General features: G+C 43.1%; 1 protein-coding gene across 3 annotated transcripts in view; it reads left to right on the forward strand.

Moving 5' to 3' along the window:
- RGS10 (regulator of G protein signaling 10) overlaps positions 1-26436 on the forward strand; it is a 65622-nt gene that overhangs the window by 34553 nt on the left and 4633 nt on the right. Inside the window, exons 2-5 of one of the 3 annotated variants that reach the window (XM_062635325.1) lie at positions 9866-9960; positions 16237-16355; positions 17806-17892; positions 24097-24240. In XM_062635325.1, the coding sequence (XP_062491309.1) occupies positions 9912-9960; positions 16237-16355; positions 17806-17892; positions 24097-24240 (399 nt within the window). In that variant the 5' untranslated portion in view covers positions 9866-9911. Of the gene's footprint in view, positions 1-9801; positions 9961-10723; positions 10936-16236; positions 16356-17805; positions 17893-24096; positions 24241-26436 lie in introns of those variants that run through there. The other 2 variants (XM_062635324.1, XM_062635323.1) reach the window with 2 other exon arrangements.

The following is a 26436-nucleotide window of genomic DNA, read 5'->3' on the forward strand; positions in this document are numbered from 1 at the left end:
CTGTGGAGTTGGGCTGTACCTGACCTGTGTTTAAGGATGAAAGAGAGTATCTACTTTCTCATTGAAGTCTTTTGTCATTGATTTTTATACGGCTTTTCTTTAATGGTGATATTTTTTCGCAGTCCGCTCAAGATATGGGAGTCTCCAGTGTCCTTTAATGTCCCTCTAGCACTGCGAGGGAGAGTTGTAATTTGGATTGCTGTGTACTCAGTAGCGTTCAGAAATGCATCCCTGACAGTGTTTTTGGCACCAAAGAGCCTCTTGCGCCACACTGCTTTTACGAGTGACTGTTACACCACTGTCATTTCTCTAACTACAGAAATCAACCACTACAAGGCTTTGGATTTCCAAACGCATTGGTTTCTCATGGCTTAAGTTGATGCGTACAACCTGAAGCAAGGTTGGAATCTGCATTTGCAGGAAATGTTCAATAAAAGTGAAACATGATAAAGGGCTTATCCTGTATTGTCATCTGTCAAAAAGCACTGTCCCTCCTGGCTGTAAACCTGACAACAGGCAGACAAAGGATGAACTTGTAAACTATGCACTTGCGCTCATGTAAAAGATGTTTGATTTAAGGCTTTTCATACAAAATCAGTTTGTATGTTTCAGAGTTGCAGTAGTAAGGTTATAAATCGAAGGGTACATGTAGCTTTTCATAAGTCCTGCCTCCTTGTGTATATTTGTTAGCAGTTTTCAGATAGACTCTTCCTGCAGAACCTTCCTTACTGAGCTAACTTCATGACATAGCTATTCACCGTAGCACAACCATTGCCTACATTTCACTTGCCTAAAGAGGCTCACAGTGAGTAAGGCTTAGTTTTGCAGAAAACTAGTGCTTTGTTTTTCTTGTGTTTGTACACAAGGAAGCAGACTTGAACTGTATGGACATGATTAGTGTCTGATACTACTTACTTACCTGACTGTTTTTGAACAAGGGCACAAGTCTTTGTTTTGAATCATGTGGAATTTGTTTCCTAGTCAGCAATAAAAGATTCTGTTGCACTGTTCTTACATTGCAAGATATAGGCAATCTTTTATTCAGTATACTGCAAAAAAAGGGATGGGGTTTGTGAAGAACTGTCTTGTTCCAGCTGGAATCTTCATATATAGATGTGGTTTGGGATCTGGATTGTTGCTGTAATAGCAAAAGGAAGTTGTGCTTTTGAAACTAGAATTGGTTTGTTCTGATCATATGTTCTGTTCAACGCTGGTAGATTGAAGGGTTTCATTGTGTAATAATGTTCCTGTTGATAAAAAGGCAACTGCAAGGCAATAGCTGCTGAGAAGGTCTTTGTTGTGTTTCATTTCAACCAACTTTTGTGAACCCAGTTGACTTAAAAAAGAATTAAAAGATATTTGTGGGTCTTTTTCAGTATCACATGGATAAAATCCCTCCTTCCCCCTTTACCTGCACTTCAAGGAAAATGGTGAAGTGTTTATTGAATATTTTACTTTAAAAAGAAACAGGACATTATGTTGAGGAGAGAACACTGATTGTCATCTTTGACATCTTTACACTGACATGTAAAGGGCAATGACTCAAAAGTTAATTTGACATCTAATGATTATTTGAATACAAGTTATTTTTGCTTAAATACACTGCCACTCGTTCTTTGATCAAAGCTGATCTGAGTCTTACTGGTTAAAGTATCGCTGCTGTGTTGTGGGAAGAAACATTGCTTTACCTTGTATTGTAGTTCTTCAAGCTGTCAGTAAGAGGGTTTGTTTTGTTTAGAAGAAAAACACTTCATGAAGTTGTGTTGGGAACTCCAGTGTAAACTGACTGTGCTGTAGAGATGGGGATAGCACTTGAGTATTTCCCTTGGAAAATACTCAACAAGGGATCAGTTGCTGTTCTTTGTGTGAGCCCAGGTTTTCACTAATCCCAGGTACTCAGGAGCTGTATTTCTCAGCTGCTTGCAGGGAAGGGAAAAAGAGGAAAGGGGAAAACGGAAGGGTAGGTAGTACACATGCACCAGCAGTATCGGTGCCAAGTTGTATTGTCAAACGTGAAAATAGCAACAGGCTTGTGCAGGTACCTCAGCAGTATTGAGGATTGTGACTGCACAGACACAAGCTTGCTTTAGCTCCTCACTTAAAATAATGTTGCTGTCAAATGACAGAAAACACAATCTCTGGCCATTTGCTTTTTGGTTTCTGAGAGGATAATACATGTTAAAGGGCCAGGTTGTGATACTGAAATTTACTGAACAAGTAAAGAAAACTTAAGCAAATTGAATTAATCATCTGAATTTGTAGACCTCTGTTTGATTCAGACCTCTTAGCATGTCATTCTGTTATTTGCCTGTATTGACCCTTTTGTTTGTGTAGATGAAGTAGTTTGAGGTATGCACAGCTGCTTGTTGAATGTTGTCCCAGTCTTTAAATGTATAATTTCTGGAGCAGGGGTGGGTAGGAATTAAATAAGAATCACAAGCCTGCCACATGAAACAGTGAGTAACGCATTTCCTAGATGGGAATTGACTTACTGGAGCCAGCTCTGTAGAAGTTTAAATACCACAAGTGATGATGAAAAGCTGCTCTCCTCCATTTGAGTAGCTCATTCTTTGACCTTAATAAATGGAGAATTACTACTGGCTTGGTGCTACATGAAGGACACTGTAGTTTCTTTGGCCCTTCCAATGAAGGGGATCATTTTATTCCACAAATGGTTTCCTTAAATGTTGGGTTATCAAGTGTGATGGGAAAGACCAAGTGTAAGTATTGCTTAGTTCACATCTTCAACTCTGATACTGACTGCAGGGAAAATAACCCTCTTGGGTATTAAAAGGGCCATTTAATTTTTCAGTATACCTTTAAAGCCATTTCTCCTCGAGGTTTACTTGGACCTGAAAGCACAAGGAGGCAACATGAATACACCTTGGACCGAAAGGATGGAAGCTTGAAGCTGCTGTTGATGTTCTGCAGCTCTGCATTGGATCCCTGTTGTACAGTCACAAGCTGGAGACATTTATGCCTTGCTGCTTGCTTTGTGTTCTGTAGAGGATAAATCTGTGTGGTAGCAGATAGAGAGGGCTGAGGTCTAACAGTATTTTCTGAACTCTTGATATCTTATTATGAATTAGGGCTTTTTTCAGTTACAGGGATATGCTGTGTGTGTGTAGGAGAAGTTTCTCTTATGTTTGTGGCTAATTTCAGACAGACTAAGAAAAATAAAATGAGTATTTCTAGAATACTATTTTTAAATGAATCTTGCCTCCTACTAGGTTTATGTATTCCATGGAATAAGGATATAAAAGTCCATGAAACATCTCTCAAATCACTTGAACATTTTCAGAAGTGAGCAAATGACTACAAACATGCAGTATCCATGTAAGAGGACCTTGTTCTAGAAGTATGACAGCTGATCATATGTGTTGCTGATGGGTTTTGAAATGGGCAATGCCTGAGGTCAGAGAACCAACATATATTGCTGAATGTATGTTGCATTTTGTAGATTTAAGGCCAGTATACAGGGTGTTCTCATTGATTTCCAAGGGCATTTTTTTCCAGCATCCTTTTGCTTTATGGCCTTCTAAGACACACTGTAGAAGCTGTCCTTCAAGATGTATACCTGGGAAGTTGGACAGGTGTGTGATATGATGCTTTAAATACATTTTAAAAGGTCACAGCATCCCTCAACAAGTGTCTTGACAAGCTCCATAGGTTAGAAAACTGATGTCCCACTGAAATGCTTCTATATTAAAATGCTGGAAGGTATTGCCAGAGTCTTCTGTCTGTGCCACTTCTAAATGGAAGAAAGCAAGATGCAAGCTTGGTAGAAGTGTCTTAGTGTGGCCAAATCTTGGTTTACCAAGGCTGTAGAAACAAGCATTGCCTCATATCTATTTTCACTGTAGAAAATGCATATGGGGGTTGCAATATACATATATTGTGTTGCGGTTCAGTTATTGACAAGGCTGTACATCTCTGTACCCTGTTTTGCTGTGTTTCTCACTTCAATTATGTGTTTCTAGTCAACAGAGTTGTGCTTACTTTTCATACACAAGAAGTGTTTGCATCTGGTTCCCCACTGACCTCAGGTATCATTTTTAATATCTCTATTGAAAAAAGCCCTTTTGATTTCTGTACTCTAAGCATGTTTTAATACTTGCATGTTGAAAGCATTTGTTAAGTACCTTTTTTGTTTTTTATCTTCAGGTTCATGCCAGCCTGGACATAGTTCCCCACACCTGAGATTTCTTTACTGCATTCTCCAGTCAGTCCTAACTGTATGTGGTCCAGAGGGGCTTAGGATGCTTTCAAGGTTTTGATTATGATTTCTCAATTCATATCTATTTGAATACATGAATATTGTTCTAGCAAGTGAAGTTTTTTTTACTGATGTGAAATTAGTTACTGAAAACCATGTTTCTTCATGTCAAGTTTTAGTTCATGGTGTTACTTTATATCCTGAAAGCTACAGGTATCCTGGTGGGTAAAAAAGGAAACATTTGCCTTTTTCTTGCCTTAACAAAGTTGAAGAAGCTTAAGCAAGATTGCTTTAGCAATAAGGTTTCTATCCAACTTAAATATGCATTTAATACTAACCTAATGAAACATTTTTACTTCTTCACATACATAAAGGAGAACATAAAACTTTGTTCTAAAGAAACCCACTTAAATTGAAGCGTTGAAACACATAAGTTTTGCTCAGTGCCATTTATGAAGAGATCTGGGTGTAACTAGCAGAAGGTAGGATTGCTATTGTAATTACTTGGCCTGAAACTCAGTTTCTACATGTTCAAATGTCACTGCCGGAGTTTTGCGGCCTGTGTTTTGGCAAGCATAAATCTGCTGGAATTGGAGGTATTGAAGAATGTTCCACAAGATTAGGGATAAAAGTTGACCCTGTGAACCTCTTCATACTAGAAAGTATTACAGAAGAGTGAGTCAGAGCCGCCTTGGAGTTCAAAGTGAATGGTGCTGGACAAACTCCCCTGATTTATTTAAGCAAGCCTGAAATAGCATATAGTTTTCTATCAGTTCTCTTCAAAGCTGTTTTACACTGTGTACCTCAGGGGGAGCATTATGTTTATGTTTTCTCTCTGTGTTATTAGAAGATTAAACCCATGGTTTTTTATCTGCTCTTGTGCTCTGGTGTTTGTGAATCTTCAGCTAGTAAATGCGTTTAGCTAAGACTTGCCAAACTGGATTTGAAGCTAAAAATGGCTTTGAACTGGAAAAACCCAAACAACCAGATCTTAACAGCATCAAATCATGTTGTTCTCTCCAAAAGGAGTAGGCTTAACCACACTGAAGTATATTCTAGCAGCAAGCCTGTCACTGATTTCTTTGTGTTTAAACTGTGAAAACATAGAAGCTAAAATATTTAGATTTAAATATAAATATCTGTGTCTCTCTAGGTTCATGATACTAGAGCCTAGAGTACTGGCTGATGTGGAAGGAAAAGCTTTAAAGGCATGTTTGCCAATCCATCATGAACACTGAAATGAATGTTCATGAAGTTTGAAACCTGGTTTTACTTACTGAACCTGTGATGCTCTGAACAGTTGATGATTATTGTGCACATATTCTTACAGCTTTAAATGTATTCTGGCTAGAATTCACTTTGCAGTGTAGCATCTAGTTGTATTTTCTGCTGTTACTTATAATGTCACATCAGATGAGGCTAGTTTTGCCCAGTTGCGGTGTGTGTATTAACAGATCACTTGCTGCTTAGATTCATATAAAAATGTATTTGGGCAAAATGCTGAACCATCGCTCATACTCAAAAAGTCCTTTGGAAGCTGTAAAATCATAGTAATGTTTGGCATTGCTTTCTGAATCTGACAGAAGCGAGGATGAAGTGGTTAGTCCTTGGGTGTAAGTGAAAACTAATCTTCCTAGAAATCAGTCCAGCCAAAAGCATGCTCATTTACTTTGGAGATTTTTTGAGGAGACTGAAACATCTTGTTCTGTCTTTTCAGCTTGTAAAACCTCACTGCCAGCTATGAGCCAAGATTGTTAGAAGGAAAAAATGAATAAGGGATTTCTCACAAGGGTGCTCAGGTTTTGGTAGAACAAGCAGTAGAAATCCCAGTGCATGGGCTTTTATATCCCATTGGTCTCTTCAAGCTTCTCGTGGGAGCTTTGTGTCTTCCTAGCATCTCCTACCACATGCCCCGGCAAAGAAAGGTGCTGGGGACAGCAGTGCTGCAAGTCTGGTACTGAGTTGAAGGAGCCAGGGGACATGTCCAGTTGGGACAGGAGTGACAGGGTGGCTGCAGAACACATTGAATCGGTACCTCTGACTGCTGCAGCTCTGGTAGGAGGTGGAGCTGGTCTTGGGGGACTGACTGAGGGAAACTTGGTGGCAGAAATACCATTTACTGGTGTGAATGCCACCTCCAGAACAGTGGATACAGCATAATATAAACCAAGGTATGTGAATCTCCCTTCAGTGTATATAGTAATTCCTATGCAATGCCTTGGTTTTGGAGTACTTTGGAAACATGCAGGGTAACTGGAAAATAAACTTTGCAAGTCTAAATTCAGATTTTAAAGGTGTTTCTGTGTAGCAGATGGGAGTTTCCTATTTTAAAGCTCTCTCCTCATTGTTAGCATCTCAGATTTGAAGTTTGTATGTAAATAAGAAGTACTCTACTGAAATCAGTTGTGTCATGTTGGTGTAAGTGAAATCAGGGCCTTCAGTCCTAAGTGAGGTTTCTCATAGTTTGTTGATTAGTTTTGAGTCTTCAGACTGCAATTTGGCACTGAAACGAGCCACACATTTAGAGATTTTTCTGTGATGTTTTTCATCGTTCAGTGTGTTCCAGAATAGACTTGCACTGGCAGCAGCTAAGCACGACTGCTACCCTTTCTTTTCAAAACCTGCTATTTAAGTCAACCAGTTACTCTTCAGGATGCAAGTAAATGTTTTAAATAGCATCTTTAGTATCTTTGCCTGCAGTCACAGATTTAGCAAGTATGCTTTGCATTTTTGGGTGTCTTGCACATTCTCATTCCCCCTTACTTGTTCCTACCATTGTCAATGGGAAACTTGCTGAACTTTATCCAAATTGTTAAACCTACCCTCATTTAGGATAATAAGCAGTCAAAGTTTTGCTGCCACACAACATGCTAACAAGCCGTGTGTGTACAGAACGGAGCAGATGTGAGGCTCTCAAAAGCCTTTATGTTCAGTTTTAAGTGAGCTTTTCTACTGGAACATCATTGAGTAGTGCTGAAAGAAGAAATAAAAGCTGAATGTAAAATAGGTGGTATGATTTCATTGACTCTCTCTCTCTTTCAGTTTTAATGGTATACAATTCTTGAGATGGAAGTGCAATGGCTTGGTAAGTACATGGAGTGTATCTTCTGCTGTGTGTTACCTGGCACAGTGTGCCAACAAACTAGTGTTTGACAGCCAAAGATTATCAAACAAACCTGTGGTTTTGTTAGCTTAGTAATTTTTAAGGGAAGCTTTACCCTGTGGAATTAAGGAAAAGCTGGTAAAAAAGGTTGTGATGCAAGGTCTAAAAATCAATGTAAGCATGTAGATTTGGCATGTGGACAGTGGCACAGACTGAAGTTGCATATGGCTGTATACAGGTATTGTGGCTTATCTGTGGAAAGAGACAATTATACAGATGAACCACGCCTGAATATCTCCACGAAATTCACCTGGAAGGAAAATTCCCTCATGTCCTGGCTTCTACAGGTCAATCCATGCTGGAGCTGAAGGTCAGGCTTAGCAGTGTGTGAATGGAGCACAAGTGGGCAGCTGGGTTCCATGGCGCTTCTTGGAGACATCAGCAGCAGAGCACACACCATGGGCAGAGCCCAGTCTGCAAAGATCTTCAACTTTCTTATGTACTTCCATCTCCATGAAGTTAAGCTTTAAAACCACCCCAGTAACCTGTTGTGTCGGTACATTAGCTGTAAGATGATGTAGCTGGTCTAGGGAGTACTGGTTCTTAGCGTTTTAAATTAAAAGCTTTGGGCTTTGTGACCTGATTCTTAAAGAACAATAAAACCTGGTGCTACCTGTACTGCTTCAGTGTAAATGTACTGCCCTGAAACACCTGACCGGAGTGGATATAGCCGAGACCACCTTTTGGAGCTCATGTCCAAGCTGTCTCCTCCCCAAACTGTGTCCCTTACCTCTCCCATGGTTTTACCTCCGTCTCTTCTGTGTGCAAAGTAACGCCACTTGTGGTCCACATCTGTGCCTGTCCCACACATCAGCTCCGACGTTCCACATGCAGCTGTTGAGCGGTTCCCTCAGCAGCATAGCAAGCTTCTTTATAAACCCCCACCAAGAGCCAAGAAACCTGCACCAGCTCACACAGCTTTTGGCCTTGGTACCGGAGGCAGGAGTCCAGCGGTGAGCAGGCCAGTGCTCTTCAGCTGGAAGGCATTGTGCTGTTGTTTAGTTTGGAAGCACAGATGCAGTTTGTGTTCATCGTTCCGGTGTCACCGGTTCCCAGGAATGAAGTCTTGGCCTTGTGCATGTAAGTGGAAAATACCCCTACGTGTCAGTGAGGCAGGGAGCCCGTCCAAGTTCGCTCTGTGAACAGAGCATCAATAAATGTGTTACCCCGTGTTTCGGGTGGGATTTGGCTTTAGGTGGAAATAAGCATTGGCTTGTCTGCTAGCAGTGATTGCTGCACTTTTTAGGAATCAGTGCCATTTCCAGGGGGATTTAAGCACTCCCATTGCCTCCCACCACTGTTCCTGAGATAATTGTCTGTCAGTGGCTTACAGTTGTGTCGGAATTACACAAATTTCTCACTCTGGCTACATGCTGGCTATTTCTTATGAAATATTTCGGTAAAAAAAGTTGTTTCTGAAGGTGAAAACACCTTTGTGAGATGGTAATTGTGCTTTTCCTGTTATTTCCTATTGAGAAACAATTGTTCTTCCACGTCTTTGAAGAGCACAGAGTCCCCCCAGCACAAGAAGGTTGGTGCATCTGTTTTGGTTAGAAAGTGCACACAGTCATCAAGGCTGTCTCAGGAAGTGGGTTTGTTTCTTGCACCTGCTCAGCAAACACTTTATGGTGTCTGAATGCTCATGGAGGAAGCTGCCTGATGAACAGTAGCGCGACGAAAGGAGCAGATGGGGGAGCAGGAGGCTTGAGCCTGGGGACAGGGAGGAGGAGGGAGAGATCCCAGGCTGGTTTGGGTTGGAAGGGACCTTAAAGCTCATCCAATTCCAAGCCCCTGCCACAGGCAGGGACACCTTGCACTAGAGCAGCTTGCTCCGAGCCCCTGTGTCCAACCTGGCCTTGAACACTGCCAGGGATGGGGCAGCCACAGCTTCTCTGGGCACCCTGTGCCAGCGCCTCAGCACCCTCACAGGGAAGAGCTTCTGCCTAAGAGCTCATCTCAGTCTCCCCTCTGGCAGGTTAAAGCCATTCCCCTTGGCCTGTCCCTACAGGCCCTTGTCCCAAGCCCCTCTCCAGCTTTCCTGCAGCCCCTTCAGGCACTGGAGCTGCTCTCAGGTCTCCCCTTCAGGAGCCTTCTCTTCTCCAGGCTGCCCCAGCCCAGCTCTCTCAGCCTGGCTCCAGAGCAGAGGCGGACATGGGTGAACCGAGATAACGCTGCTGTTCAAGCGCAGGGACAGGGGATCCGTGGGGAAGGCTGGCAGCGGTGCCGCTCCCCACAGGCACTGCAGACAGCGAGACCCCACCGCTGCCACGTCTCGCTGGCGCTCCGGGTGCCTCCCGCTACCGTGTAAACGGCGCTGCCCCGCTCAGCCCGGGGCGCGGCGCGGAGGAGCCGAGCCCCATCTCCAAGCCCGGCCGCTGCCTTCCCACCAGCCCCCGGAGCTGCTCCCCCTCACGGCGGCGGGGCCCGGGGCGGGACGGGGCGGTGCGGGACCCGCCCGGCGGGGAGCGGGGAAGGCGCGGCCGCCCCCCCCCTCCGGCTCCGGGCAGCGAGGGGCCGCGCGGCCGCCCCGAGATGTTCAACAGGGCCGTGAGCCGGCTCAGCAGGAAGCGGCCGCCCTCAGGTAACGGGGTTGGGGCCGCCGGGGCAGCGGTGAGGGCTGGGAAAGCGCGGGCGAGCCCGGTCCCGCCGCGGGTCTCCCGCCCTTTCTCACTGAGGGGAGCCGGGCGAGCCCAGCCCCTCAGCGCGGCGGGGGCCGCTCCTCTGCTGGGGCCGCTCCGGCTCTGAGGTACCCGCGGGCGGCGGGGCTGGGACCCAGCCTGCGGAGAGGGTCCCCTCATGGGTCCCCTCGCTTCTTGCGGTGCCGGGGGTCACGGTGTGAGGGGGACCGGCCACGCCGGGGAAGGAAGCGCGGCTCTTCCCGCCCCGGCCGCTGCGCGGAAGAGGGAACTGGAGCCTGCTCGGGCTCATTATGCCTCATCAGCCGCGGTTTAATTGCGAGCTGCTGCCTGCCGCTGCTCGTGTTGGCGAGGCAACATCAGAGCGTGGTTGTTGGAGCTCTGGATTGACGTTGGGAGAGTTTGCCTTTGGAGGGAGCGTCTTCAGCTGGAGTGGGAGTTACTGAGGAGCGATAAACGCGGGGCTGCACGGTTCCCGCTGCTGACAGGCGTTCTAACGCGTTCGTGCTGTTACAGGGCACCTCTGGTGCGGTGTCTATTCAAAACGGTTATTGTTTTATCACTAACCGAGGTAGAAGTCACAAACTCGGAATCCCAGTAAATAAGACATTTTATAAAGCACGATCAGAAGTTACAGTCTTCCTAAGAAGAGCCAAGTGTGTGTGTCTGGAGTTGGGTTTGATTTTGGGGGGTGATGTCTGGTGAACGCTTCCAGAGATGCTACAAAAGCGGAACGTCCCTTCGGTTTCCTTCCCCATAGTTAAAAGTGGAATCCAGCGCCCATCTGTTGTCGGAGACAGGCAGAAGAGGATGTTGAGGCTCGTGCTTTGGGCAGCCCATGTATAGGGCTGAAACTCAGCTGCTCCTAGGAAAGAATTGGTGTGTGAGGACTCATCCAGTGGCGTTTGGATACATGGAAAGTAAGGGAATTTTCCCTTTTCAGCTGCTTACTGATGAAGCTTCCCACTGTTTCATAACCTGGGTTTATTAATTCCAGACTGGTGATTGTTGCTGGATGGGCATTGCGGTGGTTTCTAGGGAAAACAAGGTATTCAGAGTACTTCTAAGGTAATAAGAAAGGTTTGTGGCTCACAGGTGACAAAGGGGGAAATGCAGGCGGTGTGATCAGTTCTTCAGGAAGAAATTGAGAAGGCTTTGTTTAACATCATATATTAATGCTTAAATATAGAATAAGGAGTACACTCATTACATGGTGCTTTTGTCATTTCTGCTGTTTGTGTGCTGGTTGTCTTTAGTTAAGGAGCTCATAGGGAAAGTGCATGTGCAGGTAGCAGAGGCATCGAGGTGAGGGATGCACTGTGTTGAAGGGTGTGAGTCTGTGCTGTGTGATATGGAGCCACACAGCCTGATCTATCAGCAGTTTGGGAATGGCAGCAGCTTGGGAAGCTGTTGTAGTGTGTAGTCCCTCTGGAAGGCAGACAGTCAGCATGTGGAACTCAATTAGCTGTGCCTTAATCTCTGAATGTCTGATGGGTTTCCACATTTTTGTACTTGTTGAAAGCAAGAGCCAGAAGTGAGGTTTGACCTCCAAAGTTGTGTGTTTTGGTGTTGATGTTTTCTGTGGTTTCAGTCCAAGTTCCTGCGTAGAGAATGCAAGTGTTTGTCATTTTTGACACCAGACTTCAGCTGATAATTACGGTGTTATTAGTGCTGCACTTACAGTCACATTGGCACTGGTGAGGCTTCACCCCAAATCCTGTGTTCAGTTCTGGGCCCCTCATTACAAGAGAGACATTGAGGTGCTGGAGCGGGGCCAGAGAAGGGCAACGGAGCTGGTGCAGGGCCTGGAGCACAAGTGTGATGGGGAACGGCTGAGGGACCTGGGGGGTTCAGTCTGGAGAAGAGAAGGCTCAGGGGGACCTTAGCACTCTCTGCAACTGCCTGACAGGAGGATGGAGAGAGGTGGGGGTCGGTCTCTGCTCCCAGATAACAGGCAATGGGAGAAGAGGAAATGGCCTCAAGCTGCACCAGGGTAGGTTTAGACTGGATATCAGAAACAATGCCTTCCCCAAAGAGTAGTCAGGCTTAGGTACAGGCTGCCCAGGGCAGTGGTGGAGTCACTGCCCCTGGAAGTGTTTACACACCATGTAGATGAGGTCCTCAGTGGCATGGGTTAGTGGTGGCCTTGGCAGTGCTGGGGAATGGTTGGACTTGATGATCTTAAAGCTCTTTTCCAACTGAGTTAATTCTATGGTCTATTGCTTGAAAAGAGCCTTCATCTGCAGTCTGATGCAGAACTGTTGTGTGATGGGAGAAGGCAGCTTCTATATGATTCTTCTGTATGCTCCAGCTAATGCAACTACCTACTTGTTGTCTTAATGTAGGCTTCTCCTCTAAAGTAACAGTGCTGCTAATGTAAGGACTTAATCATTTACTGTGCATGTAGAAGCATCTGGCCACCACACATCATGTAAGAGCTGCATTGCACTCATACACTCAGTGTGAAGTTTGCTTCAAGCAGAGGCTTTGCAGCCACGCTCTCGTGCTGCATGGTGCTTGCTTTGTTGTCTTTCCCTGCCCCTTGGTTTCTAACCTGTATAAAAGACTGCAGGAAGTGTAGTTACCATATTCATCATCTGTTGTACAGTCTATGTGTTACTCTTACAGAAATATTGGTGGGAGATCTGCTATTTTGTAATTCCCTTTTTTGATGCTCAAAATGATCTCCCATTTTTCCATATCAGCACATGCTGCCTTCCTCATTTAAATAATCATACTAATGTGCGCATTTGGGTTATTAAACATCAGTATTGCATGTATTAAGTAACTGTCACTAGATGATTTTAACAGGAGGAAGTTACCTTTATAAATAGCACACAGAGATAAATAGCTTTCAGGAGGGTCGTTCATGTAATTACATTTACTGCAGCATTGCCTTTGAAAATAAATTGTTTCAGACTTTCATTAAATTCTGCCTCAGTGGAAGTATCATTTTTAAGGTACTTTAGTACCGTGTTATAGGATCTGCGTTTGGGAGTTGGTTCTGGAATCATGTATGGGGAAAACCTCCTCCCTATCTTCTGAGCTCTTAAAATAGAAATCACACTTCAGATCTGCTAAATGATTCCAGCATGTGGAGTGGGAAGTTATGCTCCTAATTGGGGGCCACTTTTGTATCAGAATATTTTTCTCTGATGGCATATTTAATGGGTTGTAATAAAAATATGCAGCAGTTTTAATATCCTCATAAAGTTTCAGGGTGTTTCCTACTGTCATGTGTCATGTGCAGCCTATTTACATGTGTGCTGAAGTTTTATGGAGGTTGCAAAGGAACAATGAGCATGGGGATTAACGGTACTTGGCCTGGCAGGCCATGCTCAGCACACAGACCTGAACCATCCTGTTGGCATATCCTTGGCATGGCTCTGGTCCATGGTGGTACCAGACAGGTGATGTCCCCAGCAGGCTCTTTGGGGACTGCTCAGGACAAGAGCTGTGCTGCACTAGCTCTGGGTCTGCCCTGTATTGCATTGGCTCATTGAAACACATGCTTTTTCAGAGTAATCATTAATGTCCATGTCAAGTTTGGCTGGAAAAGAAACACGAGAAACAAAATCTCCCATATCGTATCTAAATCCTGTATTAAATAGGGGAATGGCCTGGTTCTTCAGGCCATGAGCAGCTCTACATACAGAGCTGCTATTCTGCTTGCAGGTGAATGATCATAACAAGAGATTGAAGCTCCTCAGAGGTAACTGTGTTCTGTTCCAGTGTACTTGGCTGTTCCCACTGAAATCTCACAGGTTTTATGGAGATTAGATGCCCAGGCTCAGGTTCCTAAAATAAATTTGCAAGTGATAATCAAGAACCACATCCTGTTGCATGAGGGAGAGGAAAACTGAGGCACAGTTAACTCGCTGTGCTCTTGTGTTAATGTATGAAGTATGCAGTAGTGGGCTCAGACAGTTCTCAGGTGTCGATTCTTGGCCTTTACCAGACTGTGTGTTTCTTATACAGATCTTATACTTGCTTATACAGAGATTATATATATCTATATATCTATATATATATATGTGTGTGTATGTATATACAGAGCTTATACGTGCTGCTTTGGAGGCCAGTCTGTCACAGTCCTTACCCAAACGGGTAAGATCTTGGATTCTGAGAGGTTTTGTGCAGGCACAGGGTCATGCATTCACTGTGTAAGAAATTTCAGGTTAGTGCTGTATCTGCATTACATAGTGAGAGCAGGGCAGGCAGAGGAGGGACAGGATCTACATTTGCTTGATTATTTTAGATGCTGTCCTTTCTTATAGAGCTGTATTTACTTAGGGCATCAGTGTACATCACTCAGCATTAGGCAATGGGTATGAAATCCACAGCTCCAGAAAGTTTACCTCTTTTCCAGCTCTGTAATTTCTCCTGTATAGAAACCTTAACTTCTCTCAAGGGAGAAGAGGAGATGTTAATTCATTTCCAACAGTGGCCATCTCACTGTTAGAAAAACAAATAGACTCTACAGGTCTCTACTAACAAAAACTCAGCAGGCTTTGCTGTTGTGCCAGTATGTTGTAGGGCTTTAACCTTAGCGTTTATCATTCTAGCTACCAGCTGAAAAGGGTGTCTGATGGTATAACTCTGCATAGATAATGTTTGAGATACTTGCTGGCTGAAGTTTAGTTTCATGAGGGAGGAAGGGTTTTTACCAGAACTTAAGTAGAAGTTAGGAAAATCCCCCAATAAGTTGGTAGGGAAGAATGAATGTATTGTAGAATCCCAGACTGGTTTGTGTTGGAAGGGACCTTAAAACTCATCCACGGGCAGAGACACTTTCCGCTAGAGCAGGTTACTCCAAGCCCCTGTGTCCAACCTGGCCTTGAACACTGCCAGGGATGGGGCAGCCACAGCTTCTCTGGGCACCCTGTGCCAGCACCTCAGCACCCTCACAGGGAAGAGCTTCTGCCTAAGAGCTCATCTCAGTCTCCCCTCTGGCAGGTTAAAGCCATTCCCCTTGGCCTGTCCCTACAGGCCCTTGTCCAAAGCCCTCTCCAGCTTTCCTGCAGCCCCTTTAGGCACTGGAGCTGCTCTCAGGTCTCCCCTTCAGGAGCCTTCTCTTCTCCAGGCTGACCCAACCCAGCTCTCTCAGCCTGGCTCCAGAGCAGAGCTGCTCCAGCCCTCACAGCATCTCTGTGGCCTCCTCTGGACTCACTCCAACAGCTCCACATCCCTCTTGTGTTGGGAGGACGCAGGACTGCAGGGGGGGTCTCACAAAAACAGCAGAGTTCTATATTTGTTATAACAATAAATAGAATTTTTGTTGATTACAGAAGGAACTTTTTGCACCTTTCCAGTGTGCCTTGACCTGATGTGGAGCTCTTAGCCTGACTCTCCATGACCTGCACTCCCTGAGCATTTCATGAGTGAGAGGAAAAGAAGCCACATACCTTATGTCTGTTCTAGGGTTTATCAGATAAGAGGTAAAATTCCTGGAGTTTTCCCAAGTAACAGGTTTTGTGATGGGTAGCCAGCATACCTTTTTTTTTTGGCATCACCAGCCTTGGATGCAGCATAATTCAACCAAAAACTCAAGGTTTATCCCTTCTGTCCTGTGTGTGAGAAACCTGGCTGGCAGGTAAGGTGTGGGCATAGTCCTTAAAAAAGCAGTGTTTCAGTGGACTTGAAAACAAGGAAACATAAAACCCACCCAGATACCACTTGCCCAGTAACAGGTCAACTCAGCTGGACTGAGGCTCTCCTGCCATCTTTCCTGCCTTTAGACTGGGTTAACATACTGCACTTGTTCTCCCACTAAACAAAGCATTACTTTTCTTTCTCTCTTTGCCTTTTCCCAACCTCCAGTGATGATCCTTTTCTTCAGAATACATTTCATGTGTGTGACTGCCCAGGATTTGCTTTATAGAAGCCAAAGGCATTGACAGTGCCAGGACAAAAGAAGCAAATGGTCCTTTTACCATGCAGGCTGCGGTCACTGTGTTCTGCGAGCAAGAAAAAATGCTTGAACTCCTATAAACCAGTGACAGCACCTACTTACATGCTCATGAGTTATAACACTGCAAGGCATTTCTGCCTCCTTACAAGCAAAGCAGAATTCAAGTATGTGTGTGTTTAATTTCAGGTTTATGGTGTTTCTTTTAAGAGAGCAGCTGTAATCCGGGAGTGCAAAGGGCAGTGGGGGAGACATGTATGTGACATTCATCACTTCTAACTAAAATGGCTTTTTTTCCCCATTTTTTTCCCAGAGATAAATGACAGCGAGGGGCACCCAAGCAGCAGCCACCAAACCTTGAAAGGAACCTCAAAATGGGCTACATCACTGGAGAGCCTCCTCGAAGATCCAGAAGGAGTGAAACGATTTAGGGTGGCTGTATTAACTATGGATATTTAAATAAACTGAAACTAGGATTTAAAGCTGAATTAAGTCTCAGGGTAAATGGTGCCACTGCTGTAAGCACATAGGTGTGCATACTTCCAGATAAGTAGCCTGAGCAGATGGGCAGAGTTGGAGCTGTGGCACTCGCTGGGCTTCTAAGGTAGTGCCTTTTGCCCACTGCTACTGCAGCTTGCTCTCCTAAGGCAATGGATGATTTTTTGGTTGCATCTTTCTAATTGGTTCTATCAGCTGTTACAAGGATTAACAAGTAACTGTTGGATAAACTACAGTCCTTGAGCCACCCATCTCTTTTGCCAAGCATTATTTATCACTGAGGGCTGTTCCTGCACTCTTTAGTTGCATACATTGTCCTTAAGCAATGAGTTATCGCTAACAGCTCCTGAGCTTGGTAACTGTGTGGCTCTTACTCTGTGTTGCAGCAGCTGTACTGAAGAGAATTTCCTTCAAGTTTACTACAAAGTGTGGGTTGGTGCAGCTCTAAACACAGGCTTGAGGCTTAGTTGGGTGAGGGTGGTGAGTTGGTTTTTCAAGGCCTTCTTGCCATACTAGCTATAGGAATAGGAACTACCTACTTCAGTATGGTTTTGCCACACCAAGAACTGATAAAATGCACTGGGATAAAATGTTTTACTGGCAGACTGGTTTGGAAAGTGATGTAAAATAGAAGCACAAACCACTTGGATTTAGAATTCTTAAGGAAAAAAAAGTAATATTGGTACTATTTAATTCTTGGCTTTACTTATTCTCTATTTTCTAACATTTGAAAGAGAAAACTGACGATCTCAGAGCTATAAACATTTCAATCATGTTTTATAAACAGATTTAATACAAATTTTTTCTCCTCATTTTAAAACATGCCTCACTTCTGGAGAAATGTGCTTTGTTTAAGCACTGTCTAGAGAACACAAATACATCTTCTGCTTTAGTTTACTTAAATGAATTGCCAGTGTTGATTAGAAACACTTCTATTTGTAGTGATTTTACTCATTAAAAATCAGAAAGAGACTAGATAAGAGTCTCAAGTGATCTGTGACTCATTAAAATAGTTCGTTATATTCACCTGCTAATGAATTAATGTATTTTTGGATTTCCCTTTGAGTAATGACTGTAAAAACACTCATGTTATTTCAGAGAGACTGAAGAAGCTCTTCTTATTAGTTACTGGTGTGCTCTGAGGTTAAATATAGCTGCTCATTCTCCTGGAATGCACTTTCAGAGTGCTCAATAAGTTTGTTCATTTGTGCCTCGGTAGCCTGCGGATGCACTAATGCAGTGGTTCTGTTATACTATGCTATGGAAACTCATACCCTGGTAAAGCTAAGCCCGGGGTCTAGTTTTAATAGCTATAGTAGGAAGAGAGAAAAACAATTGAGAAATTGGATCCTAACTTTTGTTTGTTTGTTTTTCTCTTCCCTAGGAGTTTTTAAAGAAGGAATTTAGTGAAGAAAATGTTTTGTTCTGGTTAGCATGTGAAGAGTTTAAGAAAACACAGGGGAAAAAACAGGTAATGTTTCCTAAGTAAGCTGTACTTGTCAACAACTTCCATAGCAGAGCTGAAGCTGTAACATTTCTGTTGCATAACGTGCTTCATGTGAGTGTGAATAAATAGATCTGAAGGAATTGCACTGAGATCGCAGTGGTGGGATTGTTTGGAAACAAAATGAAAACAAAATGCTGGAATTGTCATGTTTCCCATGTTATGAAAACTCTGAACTTTCTGTTGTTGCTTGGGAATAGCCGAAGGTTTCATTCAGGGATGTTGCATCATCTTGCTTGAAAATATAAAGATGTTTCATTCAAGACTTTTATTTAAAGCATAACAGCCACTACATGAAAATACACACCAGTAGAATGCTTTAGTGGAACATAAAATCAGCAAAGTGTTTTACAATACCAACAGGAAAAGTTTTGCTTTATCAAGTTACAAAACAAAAGAAATTGAGGGCTCATTTAGGCTTTTTTTGTTTAAATATGTATTGAAATTAAATACAATTTAAATATGTATTCAAATTGATACCTGCAATCAATGTCTGCAGAGCATTTCATTTTCATGAGAGCTGTATTTTTGTAGTAGAAAATATTCTCTTGGAAATTCTTCAACAAGCCACCTCTAGTAAGTTTTTTCCACTGCTTAGATCTTGGTCTACATTGAGATCCATCAGGAGCACAGAATCCGCTTTCATATTTAGGCTTTGGAGCCTACAGAGTCATGCCTAAAATATACTGTGCTTGGTTTGCTTCTTTCTGAAACAGTTTTTTGTGATTTTTATTATTTTTGAGAAATTCCAAATTTATTTGACCTTTGAGATGAGGATTCTGTGAGAATGGAATGAACTAGTTTCGAAACTCCAACTGAGCATCACTGCCCTTGAGAGTCAGACTCCTAAATGACATAAGCCCTTACTTTTAAAATCCCACCTTTATGCTTTTCACATGTGTGCAGCTCTTGTTGCCAAAGGGAACATTTTAGAAGGCTACAGGTGCAAATGTACAGCCCCTTTTGCACTCTTCTTGCCAAAATAAGTAGAGTACCATGAGGAGGTGAGGCTGGGAAGATACCACTTAAACCTGCTTCAAGTGGACCATGCAGATTTTGTCTACCATCAGAACTGTCAGGGAATAGGAATCGGGTGGGAAGTGGGCTCCTGGGGGCATTATTCTTCCCCATGAGGGTGCTGGGGTGCTGGCACAGGGTGCCCAGAGAAGCTGTGGCTGCCCCATCCCTGGCAGTGTCCAAGGCCAGGTTGGACACAGGGGCTTGGAGCAACCTGCTCTAGTGGAAGGTGTCCCTGCCCATGGCAGGGGGTTGGAACTGGATGACCTCAAAAGGTCCAACACAAACCAGTCTGGGATTCTATGGTTATAAAGTGCAGGCATAGCTCTCTTAAGGTCAGTCAAATATTTTCAGCTGAAACTGTTTCCCAGTGCATTTTCCTGATTTTCAACAAAACATATTTTTGAGAGGGGGCTTTACTTTCTGTAAATATTCTCTATGTTGCACTGGAAAAGCATCCCCCTCACAACAATTTGCTTGTTTCAGTTGTGAATATTTTTTGGTATTGATAAATACATAAAAAATACAAAAATAGTATTTTTTCAAGAAGAGGAACATATTCAGATTGACTGTACTCTTTGTAATGTTCAGCACTACTTCAGATTTGAGTGTTTAGTTGCTTCCCTTCCCTCTACAAACGCAGATAGGAAGAAGGCTTTGCATTATACACGGCAGTTGTTTTTGCTTTGTAGGTTTTACAGGGTCCTTGCCTTTTCTTGAGACCCCTTGGACAGGTATCAAACTGCATTTTAAAATGGAAATGAAAGTGGGAAGTCCTTCTTTAAGCTTCCCCAATTTGCAAAGGGATAACAGTCATATTTTCTCTTGCTGAATAATTTCCATCTTTCTAGCTATTTCAGGATTGCACATGCAAGTACAGGAAATGGGAAAATGAAATATAGAGATAGTGGCCTAGTGATTCTTGAATGAATGGACAGAGACTTAACTAGGTTCCATTTAGCTCAATTATTCAGTACCCATCATTACACAGCATGATCAATCTGGAGCCTAGAACTGCCAAAGCTATTGTAGTTGGTTACAATGAATGTGCTTTAGAATAGCACAGACTTACAGTAGGTTTTTATAGCTGCTTCTTATGAATGGCCTTGTTTAGATACTTTACAAAGCTAGAAAAAGCACTAAACCCAGAAATCTTTTCAGTGCTTATGATAGCACGAAGCATGAATTTGTCTTCTGAAAGTCTCTTGCAGAAATCAGTTTGTGTCTATCTGATGTGAGCAAGATATTCTAAAAGCATCTTTTTATTTGTTTTATAACCTGCTTCTCATTAAAACTGGTTTACCACAGAAACTAGCTCATAGACACTTAGACTTTTGGTCAGATGAAGCTGAGTTCAATTTAACCCAGACTGAATGGCATTTTTTCCCCCTATTTTTAAAGTATAAAATAAACTTTTCAGTACTTGACATGAGAGTACGAGTGTGGGGGTTTTGTTGGTCGGTTTAAACTTGCACAAAGGTGGCTACCTGGCCAATGGATTACGTTCATAGTGCCCAGTGTTACTGTCATCCCTTCTGTGTCAGCCTGCAGCAGTGTTTGGTTTTGTGTAGACTGGTGTATCATTAAGTTGGTGGGCTCAGTAAATGTTCTGTCCTTCCCTCATGTCCTTTCTTGTCTTCACAGGTAGATGCAGGCTCTCTCTGCTCCTGCTTTCTGTTGGTTGCAAATTGTGTTAGTGCTGTTCTAAGGAAATATCTTGGGATTCTCCTCAAGATTTACTAAATTTGGTTCAGTCCTTACTCTAACCACAGTCACGCAGGCTCTGCCTAGAAGCTGACTTTATCAAGCCAACACAGGCAGATCTGATACAGATACATCTCTCTTTCCTTTCCTCTTGAATGTGTGCCGCTATACATCTGGACCTTGGGACCAAAGGGAGTGCTGGCAAGAAGAAGCCAGGCTCTTGACTGTTGTGTTGGCTCTAGACTAGTGGTGAGAACGCTTAGTCAGAAGGCAGAAATGGAGTTCAGACCAGACTACTCCATGAGTTTGTGTTTGTTTTCCTGTTTGGGTGAGCTAATGCAAAACTCATGCTCATTTCAGGAAGCAGGGCAGGTTTTCAGCATCTGCATCAGGGCAGCAAGCAAACTACATCACTGGTCTAGGCAGGTTTTGGATTCAGCCTATCTTCTTGCAGCAGGAAGGCACAAACTCCTCCCCTCAGCTCGAGACACATCTCTGTAGTTTAAACGAAAGGATATTCCTTTAAAATTGAAGTTAAAATAGAAATTTTAATGTTTAGTGAAGACTTGAGGAAGGAATTAGGTCAAGTCCACTTGTAGCAGTGAGCTCTGCTGCCACCCATATGGTCCTCATCTTGGGACACATTTAATTATTGAAATGGGAGTGGTGGGGCTAAGGGAATAAAATTGAGCTTTAAATGTTTTATTGGAGTTAGTCATACGCTGCTGTGTTTGTGACTGTTGATGAAACAAACAACGTGTCCATTGTGCTACTTCCCAAGGTTTAAATGTTTCTTCTCTAGCAGTGGAGCTTTAAAAATAAATTATAGATTGTAATAAATGCTTCAAACAACAAGGAATCTTTACAGCTGTTGCTCAAACCCATCAAAATACCCATGTCAAGCTTTGGAGAGAACAATTTCAGAACAAACTATACCTATTCAAGAGTTTCTTCTGCCATTTCCCATGTGGAATGTGGCAATGGCTAAGCAAGACTGGGTAATGCTGCACAGCTGCTAACTGCTGGAGTCTGTACTGATGAGCATCTGGGACTTCCATTCACTTCATTTGGGAAGCACACATGCTTCAGAGCTTAGTGTGACCTTAGGAAAGGAAGTGGGAAAGAAGATTGTATCCACTTGAAATAGTGAGGGGGATTTCTGTAGACAGAACTCTGTACTCCAAATGGGAATCTGGCACGGATGCTGGGGTGAGCACACAGATGTGAGTGAAAAGTGCCAGAAATCCTTTAATAACCACCTGTGAACAAGATCCCAGTTTAAGTGTTGTTTAAATTCCAGAGCAGAGTCCTGTGTGCTGGGGCATTAGTTTCAGGCTGACACAGAACAAAGAATGCCACGCACTGACTGGGACCATTGTTGTCTTTTCCGCCTGAACCTGGCTCTCCCTGAATGTCATTTGGGGGATGCATAAACATACTGGTTTATAACATATATAGCTGTAACTTTATTTAAAAACATAATTGCAGTTAAACTGAAACTACTGAAGCATAGACATAGCCGTTGTTCCATGGACAGCAGAACCTGTAATGTTTAGTTGTGCATTTCCGTATTTCCCCATTACTGTAAGGTCAGGTCCCCTGTGTCTCTCCAGCAACCCCCTGTCTCTACCAGAGCCCTTTCACTTCCTTTATCATTCTTCCTCACCAAATCCAGAGATCCTCCCCATTTCACCAACCTCCCACACAATTCTCTTGTTCCCCCCATGTTCTTTAAACTTCCTCACAGTACTTCTAGTTTCATGTTTCCCCTCAAGCCTTCCAGTACTCCTGTACAGTGCCCAGGTTGCTTCTGTGTTACTTGGGCAAGCAGCACCTTGTGTTGTGGCTGATGTGGAGCTATGTGTGCACAGATTAGGCAGCAGCTAAGTATATGTTGGCAGTTCAGGTAGAGTAGATAACTTTTGAAGATGCACTGCAGCTTTTCTTCTCCCTTTCCTTTCTCTCACCGCTCTTTTCAATTGAATCAGTAGGAGGTTAATTACTTCTCAGTCCTTTGCTCCCCCTCTTAGATACGATTGGAATTGGACAGCAGGTTCAAAAGTTATTTAGGTAGGGCTGACAGTCAGTATTGTGATAATAGGTAAAGGTACCTTTACTGTGTCTGCATCAAGGTATTAACTTTACCAGTTAAACTCAGTCTTATTGATTGGATTAACTGCCCATGTAGAACAGACACAGCTGACACAGTCCTTCCTGCTCTGTGACACTGGGACATCATCTTAAACACTTCATTGTGACCCAGTGCACTTGGCATATGATCTACCCATCAGCTGGATAATGTGTTTTGAAAAGGAATACTGGAAAATACATGTTCCCTTCAGCAGTGAGAGAGTTAACTCTTTAGGCCTTGGGAATTGTCAAACACGTGTAGCTTTTCTTCTAATTGTCCCCAAATGTTGATTCTCAGCTGTAAAACATGAAAGACATTCTGACTCCTTCACGGGCAAGGGCTTAAATGCTTCCTTCTTCAAGCCCACTTCCCATCAAAAACACAGCCCTTTAGCTGATGCTGGTGTGGTGATGTAGCTGCTCATTAGATGTGCCATGGGGAATGACGATGAGTACCCATGGCTCAGGATTGTACAGTGCCTGCTGCTGCATGGGGCTGGTTTTCAGTGTGCAGAATACAGATTGCAGCAGGGAGGCTTGGCTTTCTTCTCCCACACTGGCTTTCTTATCCAACCTGCTGGTCAAGAGGGAGCTTGCACTGAATTGCAGAGGATTGTGACCACTCATTTACTGCTTTGAAGCTTAAAGATGCTAGGTTGAGTCAAAGTGTTATCACTATTACTGATTTATGAAGAGAATGCTGAAATAAAGGCAAACACAAACAGCTTTGTGCAAGTCACACCTACCCTTATTTATCAGTTTTCAGAGGCTCTTGAGAGTCTTATCTTTACCGTTAACCAAGCTGTTGGGTTTCTTTAATCATGTAGTCACTGTTGCATGTGAGCTACCCTGAAGTAAAAATGTAGTTATGAAAGAGCATGTAGTATGGCAGTTATCTAGCAGTAGCATGGATTATACACTAACTTTGTTTAGTTTTGCCTTGCAGTAAGTTTCCACATTGTTTTCTTCTGGGTTCCTTGAGCATGCTGATTATCTGTTAGTAAAAATAGTCTTCTAAATACTGAAGACAAGGCCAGCTCTTTCACCAAAGGGTTGAATGCTGATTGCTTCCACTCATGGCAGTGCAGGATTTGGCCTGAGAGATGTTTTCCCTTCAGTACAAATGAATAGACACAAATAAGCTAATCTATGTCGTTTTGTTTTGTTACTTGCTCTCTCTTGTAATTCAGACTGTGTTTTGATTTTAGGATCTGAACCTCAAAAAGTGACTTGGAGCAGCCTTCAACAAAACATTAACAATATTTGTATGAGCATATTCCCCCAGCAAATAATTCTTTAAATAAATATGTCCTTTTGCAGATGCAGGAAAAGGCTAAAGAAATTTACATGACTTTCCTGTCCAGTAAAGCTTCTTCCCAGGTCAATGTTGAAGGGCAGTCCCGTCTGAGCGAGACCATTTTGGAGACACCTCATCCTCTCATGTTTCAGAAGCTCCAGGACCAGGTAAAGTTATTTTCTTCAGTTTCTTTTGGGTTTTGTCTGCTTTTAATGGACTCTGCCTTTTAACCGTAAGCTAGTGTTGGAAAGTTGGGAATCTGCCTACTGCTGCCTGTGGCATGGAATGAATAAGCACACATGGAGCTGGGTTGTTTCATACTGGGGATATTAGTGCAGCTGCTCCAAGGATGGATACACCATACCCAAGGTTTTTGGCTCCATATAACTCTGACCGATTAGTTAAGAGTCTTGGCACAACCATTCTAAGGCAGTTCAGGACTTTCCTGGAAAATTGGATGAAGTTGTCTCCCAGATTCCTGTGCCAGTAGCTTGAGAATCACCCAGCTGACTATCTTTGTGCCTACGTTTTCCTGTGTATTCACTTGTGCTGAGTCATTGCTGATGTTTGTTTCCATAGTTGCCCCTGGTTTCCTTGAGAGCTCGAGAGTCTTCACTTTGCTTTGTTTTGGTATTTATATTGATATGAATATAATGCAATTTCCTAAAAAGCCTCTTCTGTAACATACAGAACTTAAAAGAGTAGTTGGTATCTGCTTTGCTTTTTCCTAAAGAACTTGGGAGGTCTGGTACAAATTAAGTGGCATTTTGCAGGCGTGTCTTTTGGTGGTAAATTTTCTTGTTATTTAGCTTATTTTAATGCCTAAGTTAGGAAGTGAGTCACTCTTATCTGCAGCTTTCCAGCACTTGCAGTCTGTACTGCTTTTAATTTCTGTACCATCCTCAGGACTACCTGTATTTTCCATTTGGCTCTTTTGTAGAGAAACAGCACTCTGATTTAAATAGTGTGTTCAACCCATTTCACATCAGGTATTGTGTATGTTAGCTGGGCACTGGCTCGGTCAGTGGAATTGGTCTGAGGAGCAAAGACTCTGCTGTCTTTCAAGCAGGTTCCAAGTCATTAGCAGTGGAAATGTCTGAAACTCAATTTCAATGTGAAGAAGCAAAGTTTTTCATGGAAGAACTTCTGATTTGGGGGAAGGGAAAAAGAAAGTGCTGGTACATCTAAGCACTGCCCTTCAGCATGAGTGATTATGAAAGTGAAGTTGAAGAAGACCACTGGAGTTCAAATAAATGAGCATGCACATGAACAGCCAGAGATCAGTAATACCTGAACTGGAAACATGTTAGACCAGTGGTAGAGGAATCCCACTAGTGTAGGAAGGAAGTCTGTGAACTTCTAAAACCAAATGCAAAGCATCTATGTGTTGTTGCAGGTTTCCACTGCTTGAAGCTTCTGTTTATTGCTGGTAGGTAATAATAGTTCAGAAAGAGTTATAATCTTCCCTAGTTTTCAATCCTTATAAAGGTATGGAGAATGGTATAATTTGTTCTCTAAAGAACAGTGTTAACTACTGCTGGCACTGTGTGTCTGAAGTATAAAGCAGGTCCAGAGACCTGCTGATTAAAATGGGTCTGCTTGTTGGGTGTGTTTGTGGGATGTGCTGGTGGGATGGCCTTAAACAAGCAGCTTGCAGGCAGTTGTTCATCCTGAATGGTGTTAGAATGATTCATAGAAATCTGTAGATTTCAAAATATTTATGAGTTTAAATGTTCCTGATCCACAGAGGTGATGAGAGGAGAGGAGGGAAAAAGAGAATTCTGCCTTTGCATGTGATTAAGAAATCTTTCTGTTCTGTGCATTTGGTTGACCAGACTCCTGCAGATTTGACCTTAGTGCTCTTTCTCGCTAGGAGATGCTATAAATGACACTAGGAAAAAGAGAGGTCTAAAATTAAGTTGTAGTTAGCCAATGGCAAGAGGTGTAACTTGACTTGACTTAACTGCATTGATTTGTGTCTACATCAAGAGGGTGTTTGGGGATTTTTAGTCTTCCAATATGTAGCTTATAAAGCTAGATTTCCACTGTTTTAAACATGAACGTAACTATTAGAATATGTGAACAAACAGTGGTTAGTAAAATGCTTCATGTAATTTATTTTTCAGGAGGATATTTCAGCAAATGCACAGATAAGAACAGTCAAGTTTTATGTGTCAGCCTTTACCTGTCCAGGTTCCTTGAGGACATGAAATGATAAAGCAGATGCAGATTATGTTATCCTGGCAGTGTTCAAGGCCAGGTTGGACAGGGCTTGGAGCACCCTGCTCTAGTGGAAGGTGTCCCAGCCCATGGCAGGGGTTGGAACTGGATGAGCTTTAAGGTCCCTTCCAACCCAAACCATT

The sequence above is a fragment of the Pezoporus occidentalis genome, unplaced genomic scaffold, assembly GCF_034315485.1.
Source record: "Pezoporus occidentalis ecotype Australia unplaced genomic scaffold, CSIRO_AGI_Poc_V1 ctg45, whole genome shotgun sequence".
Classification (NCBI taxonomy): domain Eukaryota; kingdom Metazoa; phylum Chordata; class Aves; order Psittaciformes; family Psittacidae; genus Pezoporus; species Pezoporus occidentalis.